General features: G+C 45.0%; 1 protein-coding gene across 1 annotated transcript; it reads right to left on the reverse strand.

Moving 5' to 3' along the window:
* Positions 1-70: 70 nt before the first annotated feature.
* LOC112216864 (phosphatidylinositol 4,5-bisphosphate 3-kinase catalytic subunit gamma isoform) lies at positions 71-7,981 on the reverse strand. The gene is made up of 16 exons (XM_024377003.2): positions 7,807-7,981; positions 6,815-7,214; positions 6,438-6,700; positions 5,898-6,255; positions 5,417-5,712; positions 4,689-5,227; positions 4,242-4,476; positions 3,256-3,465; positions 2,807-2,888; positions 2,607-2,710; positions 2,283-2,429; positions 2,111-2,201; positions 1,835-1,965; positions 1,141-1,252; positions 757-914; positions 71-590 (listed from the first exon to the last, which is right to left on the reverse strand). The coding sequence occupies exons 2-16, from the start codon at positions 7,200-7,202 to the stop codon at positions 309-311; spliced, it is 3,396 nt and encodes a 1,131-aa protein (XP_024232771.2). The 5' UTR covers positions 7,203-7,214; positions 7,807-7,981; the 3' UTR covers positions 71-308.
* Positions 7,982-10,205: the final 2,224 nt, after the last annotated feature.

Consider the following 10,205-nt stretch of genomic DNA (forward strand, 5'->3'; position numbering starts at 1 on the left):
CATATGGTAAGATCAGGTTTTGATCTTGAAAGTGCAAAAATAAGACTGGTACTGTATACAGTCCATGGTACAGTCAATGAGTAATGTATTGGAACAGCTGCTTACATAATTGAGAAGGGTTGACAAACTTTTAGAACCAGACTTTGGTCTTTGACTATATCTCCCTCTCCTTATTTGGGAGTCTAATCAACATAGTAATTGTACCTAAAGTGGTTTACAGTTATCACATATGTGGCCCTTGTGGGATTCGAACCCATCACACTGGTGTTGCCAGCCCATTAAGCCATTGGCACCACAAGGGGAGCCCCCTAAGCCGAGCGTTTATCCACCCCCTGCTTGATGCCCAGCACCAGGTGTAGGAACCAGTTGAACTGCACGGTCCAGCCCTTGTCCCTGCAGATCTCTATCTGGTCCAGCAGGTGGCGCTGTGCCTCCTCCTCCGGCCGGCCCACAGTCAGCGCTTCGCGGATGTACTCGATGTCTTCTTTGCTGGTGAGCTGAGGCATGCCCGTCATCAGCATCATGGAGAACAGGATGACGAGGAGGTTGGTGTGATGCCTCAGAGCCAGGTAGGCCCGCACACACACATCCTGTGAGAGAGGGGGGTTGGTATATGTTAGTACTCTAGATGAGATAAACACTCTAGTTAAGTCTGTGTGTGTGTGTGTGTGTGTGTGTGTGTGTGTGTGTGTGTGTGTGTGTGTGTGTGTGTGTGTGTGTATTTTTACTAGTTAGACAACAAGTTAGTCTGAGTACCTGGAACCTCTGGAAGTGTGGGCTGCTCTTCTTCCCTGATGTGCCCATGACATAGAGGAAGTCAGGGGTGAGGACGAAGGGAACCCTCTCCTTACTGATACCCAGGAAACTCTTATAGTTCCCCAGTATGTGGCCAAAGTCTATGTGGAACAGGTTACCTGAGGGCAGACATATCAATGGGGGAAAAAGCATATTATAGATCAACCATCCAATACATCAGAAACAAATGACTACATTCAGGTGAACAAAAAAAAACACTTTCTATGGGTTCACCCACAGATATAGAATATTGTGGAATGTATTCCTAATATGTTTTGGCAGCCACTTAAAGCCAAGAACTGTATCATGTTTGTGCTATAGGGAGATGAGGATGAGCTCTGGTACCAGATTCAGTGATCATGATGTTGTCGTTGTGTCTGTCTCCTACCCCCAGCACGTAGGTGGCCACACAGTACCCTCCACAGGAGAACACAAACCTCTCCACCGCCTGCTGGAACTACAGGGAGGAGAGAGAGAGAGAGACACACACACACACACACACACACACACACACACACACACACACACACACATAGAGATGGGGAGAGACAGAAAGACAGCAAAAGAGAGGGAGAGACAATGATGGTGAGTGAAGGAGAGAGAGAGAGAGAAGGGAAGTGATAGAGACAGAGTGGAGGAAATGAAGAGAATTTGTGAGCTGCAATTTCATGCAACCAGCTCTGCTCGATTATTTCCACAGCCAACATTTGAGCAAACACAATGACTCAAACCGTGTTTCATCTTTCTCTATTCATCTGCTAGCGCTGTGGTAGCTTCTGTGGTATACCTTCACCCTAAAGCTATGGAGACTGCTGCATTGGGCTATTTCTAAACGGCCAATTCAAAAATAGACATAGCAGAGCTGAAAATGTGGAGGTGCTTCAGCCTACACAGTCTGAGTATACATGAATAGTGCTGCAGACAAAGCCCTGGGTAACAGGAAATGTAGCAGGTGTGTTTCCTTCCCCCTTTGCGCCGCAGTTATATCCTCTACAGCTGAGACGCTGCAGCACCGTGGGAGTTAAATCTAGCTCGCTACCTTTTCCTCGCTCACACACTTGTCCCGCAGCCATTGGTTGAGGATCTCGTCCTTGAACGCTCCTGTGCTTCCCACAACGCTCTGCTGGATGTTGGCAATAGTGGTGGCATCTTTCACTATCTCAATCATCCCTAGAGAGAGAGCGAGAGAGATGCTTATTTTATAAGAAATGGCACATATATATATATATATATATAATTATTTCTACAGTATATGTTATATGTTATAATATATTATTATTAATGCGTCATGACAGTGTAAAGTCAGTTGACATACCTATTTTATTCCCAGTAGAGATACAGCCGTAGGGCAGTAAGGACAAGTCCAAAGACTCTTCCTCCCATATGGACTCCATGATCAGCAGAATCTAAAAAGAGGAGCACTTCCTTGTCATGGAACATTTGGTGGACAGTTTTGCCTAATCCCTTGAGAAAGCAAGCCCACACACCTGTAGAATGAGCATGTCCTGCCTGAGGTCATCCCCGTCCTTAAAGATGACCCCGATGGTGTCACTGGACAGCGTGGTGGGGTCAGCCCTCTTAAACTGCAGCCACAGCGGTCTCTTCTTAGAGGCCATCACCTTACACTGCTCTATCTGAAGAGAGGGACCCATGTTTAGAGTCAAACGCAGGAGAGAAGGGAGGAGTAAGAATACAATTAGTGGAGGATGCAGGAAATGATGGTGAGGAAAGGGATGGAGACAAGTGAGAAGAGACGTGGAGGAAAATAAGAGGGGGGTAGAATAGAGGTGGATAGGTATTATTCCACTCACCACCAGAGCACCAGCCCGTAGACCCGGGTCATAGGGCACTCTGAAGCTCTCTGGCAGCCCAGACGTCTGCAGGTTCTCCAGCTTCTGACGCAGCTGGAACACAACTGAACGTAACACCGGGACTCATTACATGTTCATTTATATAGGAATTTATCTTGATCTCTTATACGAGGTACGTTGACCTGAGGCGGCAGGCTCACCTTGTGCAGAAACATCATATTTCTCAGCAGACATGGCCTTGATCTCCCTGGTGACTTTCTGCAGGGCTTCTGTCATCTCCACCTGTTGATGATAATGAATCAGATTATTCTTGATTCAGGTCCTCGTTATCTGACACTTTAGCGACCTAGTCTTTTTAAATATCAGTCTTTTATATCCTTGAATTATTTGTATACGGTATATTTCATTGTGAGGAGTGTTGACATGTTTTAATAAAGTTGTGTTTGAAGGTAAAGCTCTGAAGAAAGATGTTGGGAAGATCCACCTGTCCACACAGTACCAGAGGTACCTCAACTACCTGGCTGGCTACGACGTCAAAGCCTTACAGTCACATTATATGGTGGAGGAACTCTCCTCGCCCACTCCTACTGTGTCCGATCACACATCACACCGTACTCTCGGCCGGGGTCAAGGCTATACGATCACCCACCTGGCGTCTGAAGTCCTGCAGCATGTCCTCTCCACAGCCTCGGAGGTAGGCTTCCAGCAGCACAGCGTACCTCTGCTGGTAGTGCATGGACTGGGCGATCTCACTCCTCAGGAACCAGAAAAGGAAATGACCTATCCTCTTACTCCTGAGAGCTCTCTTCAGCAGGAACCTGGCCAGGGCACTGTCATGGTACGGCTCAAACTTCACAGCCTGAAAAACACATATGCATTTTTCTCAACATAAACACATCATAAATGCAAGCTAAATGTTTCAATAAACTGTAATGCAACATTATAAAGTATCTTCCAGTTTGGGGATTTGTTCATACTCATACTGTTTTGCATGTTTAACCAAGGCCTCATTGTTGACAATAGAGACAGTTATTTGACTCTACAGTGATGAATGGCACATGCAAAACTACCCACAGGTGCTCCCTTCTGGGAAAATACTAGGTAGTCTTGTCTGTAAAGGTTGTTATTGTGTTTTTTCCTGGTCAATGTATTAAACAACTACTTTGTTTTTATGTTTGCTTCTTCACTCAGAGACAGGTAGACCAACCACATATGACTAGGGAGATTTAGTCATTCTCGTCATGAATCTTGTCCCGGAGGCAGCTCTGCAGAGTGGTCACTAGCTAGCACAGCCACAAAGTCATTACATCAGATTTTCAACCTAACCTTAACCAAACTGCTAACCATAATGCGTAAACCTAACCTTAAATTAAGATCAAAAAAGCAAATGTTTGCTTTTATGAATTTTTTCAATATACCTCATTTTAACTTTGCAGCGGGCCTATCTAAAGTGAAATCACTCTGTTCTGCCTCCGGGACAAGAGTCATGACAATAAATGCCAACTTGCATGACTAGGGCTGGGTAACGAAACTCGGTTCCTCTGTGGCACAGGCCGAATCTTGACAGAACCAAGACCGAAACGCATCAGACATTTCTCAGCCAAATTTTGGTTCCAACAAGTCCGACTAACTCACCTGGACCAGCTGCAGTAGGTACCTCAGGACGTCGTCGTCCCCCAGGGTCTCCAGCTTGCGTACGGCCATGGAGCGGACGTGAGCATCAGAGTAGTGGCAGTCTAACAGCTGCATGGCCAGGCCCACATCCAGCACACTACGGTCCCACACAGAGCTCCTCTCCAGCAGCCTATGAGTGGCCAGGACAGCCTCCTGTCTACCCCACAGCACAGAGCCCAGCAGCTTGGGGTATGCCCTGGGAGGAGACAGTAGCGAGTTTTACAACATCTGACTAAAACTCCCAAAAATTGCACTGAATCATATTCACCGAAAGATCTCTGTGATACTCGTACAGAAAACATATTAAGAAAGATGGAATTGGAATGAAACAAGTGCTTCTGTGTTACTCAAGATTACTCAAAGTTATTCAGTAATATAGTATTAGATGACCATGACAGTCAGTCTTACCTGGGGTGACGCATACACTCCTCTCTGAAGTGCCACAGCAGCTCTTTGTCTTCTTGGCTGAGAGGGTGCAGTGGATCGGTCTCAACAATTACCTCAAACTGCTTCCTCAGGTGGTTAGGCATCTCCCTTTGCCCCCTCTCCCCTCCCTCGGCCTCCCTCCCCTCCCCTCCAGCAGCCTTGCCGTCCCTGCTCTTGGGCAGGGCTACTGGGTAGCAGTACTTGTCCAGCAGGATGGCTACGGCCATGGAGGAGGCCTTGTCTGGGTTGGTGGCTGAGGTCAGCTTGTCTGCATTGACGCTGCTGTTGTCCTCGGTCTTCTCAGGCATCTTCCACATGTGGAGGATGAACTCTCCCTGGCGCAGCAGCGAGCGGTGGTCCACCAGCAGCAGGTTGACGTAGTACAGCAGACGACTCTTAGTCTTGCTACCATCATGGCTGCCGCTGCCACTGCCACTGCCACCTCCACCTGGGGATCCTCCGTTGTCCTGGTAGGAGGAGGTGCCCTTAGAGATCTGGGTCTGGGCCTTCCCACAGGACACCTGGGGAGAGGAGAAAAGAGAATAGAGTTAAATTGTAATGAATTGAATTAAGTTGTGATTCATGTTATATTTTCCAAATAATAGACTGGTATTCTACAAAAAAATCCCACAACAAAGATGTTGGCTAAAGCAAATATAGATACGGCTGCCAGACTAAACCAATACACCTTATACAGCTGACCAGTTTACCTGTAGGCTGAGGCGAGCCCCCTTGGGCAGGTCTCTGATGCGTATATTGAACTCCAGCCAGGCGTTCCACAGCACCTCCTCAGTGAAAGCCTTGGAGGAGGTCCTCTCCTGAGCCAGGAGCTGCTGGCCATGGAAGATACTGGCCTCCACATACACGATCAGCTCAGGGTTCCTCGGCAAAGCCGGGATGTCTATGCCCAGGACTTTAACCCTGAACTTCCTGTGACAGTCCCACAGAGAGATGGTGTAGACCCGCTCGTGGTCTTTCTCGTCGATCGTCAGCTGCTCATGGGTGCCTGTTGGAACAGAGGAATATGAATCATCTTAATCATCAAAGAAACACTTCCCACAGTAAAATCGTGTGCTATAATATTGGTTATTGTGGCACAAATTGTTTACTTTAAAAGCACATATTGTAAATTGTAATCTATTGGTGAAATATTCTGATAAGATTACTATGGGAATGTTGATGCTAGCTTACCTGCCACTCCAGTACAGTCATCCACCTGTGCCCAATCCTCTCTCTGGACTAGGTCTTGACCCGGATTAGGAGCCAACTCCAGAACCAGATGGATCTCCTCTCCGTTCTTCAGACACTGTCGGACCCAGTGGAAGTTCCTGACCGGGTGGTTCCCATAGATATACTCTTCCCTGCCACACACTCTCAGGACGTAGTCTGCCTCACAAACATTCTCAGGAACTCCCAGCAGAGCCCTCTTATTGGAGATCTTCGTAAAGAAGGTCTGGAGCACCTGGACGGGCGTGTCGTCGATGGACACCTTGATGGTCTGGCTGGCCTTGTTCCTGTGAATGACCAGCAGGATGTGGCTGTTGGTCACCTAGAATAAAATATTATTCAATCTTTATTGATCCATGATACAGACAACGGAAATTGGCAATATTTTGCTGTCCCAGTACCCAGTTACATCATCCAACACAGAACAGGCTGGGAGCAGGCAAGAAGCAAAGGATCGCCCCGCAGAGCTGCACCCCTGGAGCAGCCAGGTTAGGGGTTACATACCTTGGTGAGCAGGTACTCCGGGAGGTGCTTGGATGTGATCCAAGGGTCCATTGAGTATAGTTTGGGGTCCCGGTCGGACAGTTCGATCTTGCGGGGTGTGAGGAGCTTCCTCCGTGTGAACTCCAGCTCGTCATCGTGCACGTTGCTGACGTCGGTGACGTCGTAGCCAATCAGGTAGTTGAGGTACCTCTGGTACTGTGTGGACTCCTCGGAGGGCTGAGGCCGGCAGGTCAGGTGGATCTTCCCAACATCTTTCTTCAGAGCTTTAGATTCAAACACAACTTTATTAAAACATCTCAACACACCTCAGAATAAAATATACCGTATACAAATAATTCAAGGATATAAAAGACAGATTTAAGACTTAAAGCTTCTACCTTTCCAGTAGCGGACGCAGTCCAGGGTCTGAAACACCTGGTGCTTATCGTAGATCTCACACCAGTTGCCCTTCTTCTGGTAGAGCAGGATGCAGTGGTCAGGGGAGTACTTCTGGTAGAACTCAGGGCACAGGTTGGTGGCTACTACCCTCAGCCACACCTGGGCTTTCACCTGCTCCACCGTCCAGTTCCCAGCCACCTCCAGGAGCAAGGTGTCCGGGCTGCGGCTACTCTTAGTGGTGGTGGGGAGGACGAACTCGACGGCTATCTGGTCCACGGCCACGGACAAGGTGGAGGTGAAGGCTTTCATCTTTCTTCTCCTCCTCCGGATCTCTGCTCTAAGGACTACAGGTTGAGGTTCTTCTTCATCGCCCACTTGCTGTTCCATAACACGAGTTATCTATTATCAATGAAGAATAAAATATATCAGTTTAGATTAGAATAGATGGATGTATAAGGGATGTTAAATGTAGCATGTAAAATGATCTCATGTTTGTCAACATAGCCTATAATAAGATACTCTTTCATGATATGTTGTGCTCATAATAATTCTATGTTCTATGATGGTGTATATGAATCTTATTAAACTTCTTTCAGATGAACTTCTCTGCATAGGGAGTTGCAAAGCAGGAAGCAAGAAGAAGCACTGACAGCAGTAACAACTATCAACCCCATACAGTCATTGCTATCAACTCATCAAAAGAAGAGAAATTGGCAACATTGTAAATTACACCTTAGTCATTTCAGAACATTTTTCAAAAAAATCACAACTTGAAATGAAATTGACAAGTCTCCTACACCTGCCCACAAAAACAAACCTACAGTATATTTAAAAAATCTGACATTGTAAAGAAAATACAACAATTATTGATTCCCATGAGCAAATCCAGAGCCGTTAGATATCAAAAACAGAAAGTAACGGTCATTTATTGCCGATTACATGCGCCAGGGAAAGTATGAAAGCCAGAGAAAACCATATGGAGAAAACGTACCGCTCAGTAGACCTAAACACACTAACGCAGAAATATGACACGGTTTGTGACTAGGCATTTGTAAATAATTGTACAATGGTCCCAGTTCCTCCGTAGTTCATGTTGAGTCCGATGAAGTAGTACTAAAACTTTCTGTCGGCTATTCCACTCACCCCTCCCTGTTATGTGTGAAGCAGAGTCCCATGCAAGCCTACATGTTGTGCTCTTATTGGTCGCTCAGAGTCGCCATAACTGTAGTTTTGAGAGAACTGGACTACAGAAACCCACAGCCAAATAATAATTTCATTGCATAATCATAACTATTACTATTACATTTTTTTTTGCCGTTATAAACTGGGATAAGTATGTTATTGTTTCCATGACAAGACTGATGTATTTATATTCATATTCCATTGTCATATTCACTAAAAACGTTTTCTCCTGAAAAGAAAAATAAGCATCCAGCAAGGTATTATTTCATACTATTATATCAAACTAGCAAAGATTCTAAGCTAAACAGTTTTTGCATGATGAGGGTTCTTATTGAATCCCATCAGTTAAAACCAATGATATACAGTATATATATATATATATATATATATATATATATATAAATAAAATATACATACAGTTGAAGTCAGAAGTTTACATACACCTTAGCCAAATACATTTAAACTTAGTTCTTCACAATTCCTGACATTTAGTCCATGTAAAAATTCCCTGTTTTAGGTCAGTTAGGATCACCACTTTATTTTAAGGATGTGAAATGTCAGAATAATAGTAGAGAGAATGATTTATTTCATCTTTTATTTCTTTCATCACATTCCCAGTGGGTAAGAATTTTACATGCACTCAATTAGTATTTGATAGCATTGCCTTTAAATTGTTTAACTTGGGTCAAATGTTTCAGGAAGCCTTCCACAAGCTTCCCACAATAAGTTGGGTGAATTTTGGCCCATTCCTCCTAACTGAGCAGGTGTAACCGAGTCAGGTTTGTGGGCCTCCTTGCTTGCACACAGTTCTGCCCACACATTTGATGGGATTGAGGTCAGGGCTTTGTGATGGCCACTCCAGTACCGTGACTTTGTTGTCCTTAAGCCATTTTGCCACAACTTTGGAAGTATGCTTGGGGTCATTGTCCATTTGGAACACTAATTTGCAACCAAGCTTTAACTTCCTGACTGATGCCTTGAGATGTTGCTTTAATATATCCACATAATTTCCATCCTCATGTTGCCATCTATTTTGTGAAGTGCACCAGTCCCTCCTGCAGCAAAGCACCCCCGCAACATGATGCTGCCACCCCTGTGCTTCATGGTTTGGATGGTGTTCTTCGGCTTGCAAGCATCCCCCTTTTTTCTCCAAACATAACGATGGTCATTATGGCCAAACAGTTCTATTTTTGTTTCATCAGACCAGAGGAGATTTCTCCAAAAAGTACAATCTTTGTCCCCAAGTGCAGTTGCAAACCGGCGGTTTTGGAGCAGTGGCTTCTTCCTTGCTGTGTGGCCTTTCAGCTTATGTCGATATAGGACTCGTTTTACTGTGGATATAGACACTTTTGTACCAGTTTCCTGCAGAATCTTCACAAGGTCCTTTGCTGTTGTTCTGGAATTGATTTGTACTTTTCGCACCAAAGTACATTCATCTCTAGGAGACAGACCGCATCTCCTTCCTGGGCGGTATGACGGCTGCATGGTCCCATGGTGTTTATACGGGCGTACTATTGTTTGTACAGGTGAACATGGTACCTTCAGGCACTTGGAAATTGCTCCCAAGGATGAACCAGACTTGTGGAGGTCAACAATTTTTGGCTGATTTCTTTTGATTTTCCCATGATGTCAAGCAGAGGCACTGAGTTTGAAGGTAAGCCTTGAAATACATCCACAGGTACACCTCCAATTGACTCAAATGATGGCAATTAGCCTATCAGAAGCTTCTAAAGCCATGACATAATTTTCTGGAATTTTCCAAGCTGTTTAAAGGCACAGTCAATTTAGTGTATGTAAATTTCTAACCCACTGGAATTGTGATATTGTGAATTATAAGTGAAATAATCTGTCTGTAAACAATTGTTGGAAAAATGGCTTGTGTCATGCACCAAGTAGATGGTGCTAACCGACTTGCCAAAACTATAGTTTATTAACAAGAAATGTGTGGAGTGGTTGAAAAACGCGTTTTAATGACTCCAACCTAAGTATGTAAACTTTATTTCCATCACTGGTTACAACCGCTGTCAGTGAGGTTTGGGTTTGTTGAACAATAGCGCTCTCTTCTGGTTATGGTGGTTTTCATTTCACCTATGTTTCAATGAATCCAGCAAATGCGGCTGCAATATCGAACAAGCCCATAGACTTCCATTGAAACAGGAAAAAAACGAGAGAGTGGGATGCATAGACTGTAACAAATAGTGGGATGTC

The sequence above is a fragment of the Oncorhynchus tshawytscha genome, linkage group LG17, assembly GCF_018296145.1.
Source record: "Oncorhynchus tshawytscha isolate Ot180627B linkage group LG17, Otsh_v2.0, whole genome shotgun sequence".
NCBI lineage: Eukaryota > Metazoa > Chordata > Actinopteri > Salmoniformes > Salmonidae > Oncorhynchus > Oncorhynchus tshawytscha.

Coding starts and splice junctions, on each gene's coding strand:
- LOC112216864 (XM_024377003.2), bottom strand. CDS start 7,202: ATGGAACAGCAAGTGGGCGATGAAGAAGAACCTCAACCTGTAGTCCTT. Junction 5,713..5,897: donor TGACTGTACTGGAGTGGCAG/GTAAGCTAGCAT, acceptor CTGTTCCAACAG/GCACCCATGAGCAGCTGACG. Junction 591..756: donor CACACTTCCAGAGGTTCCAG/GTACTCAGACTA, acceptor CCTCTCTCACAG/GATGTGTGTGTGCGGGCCTA.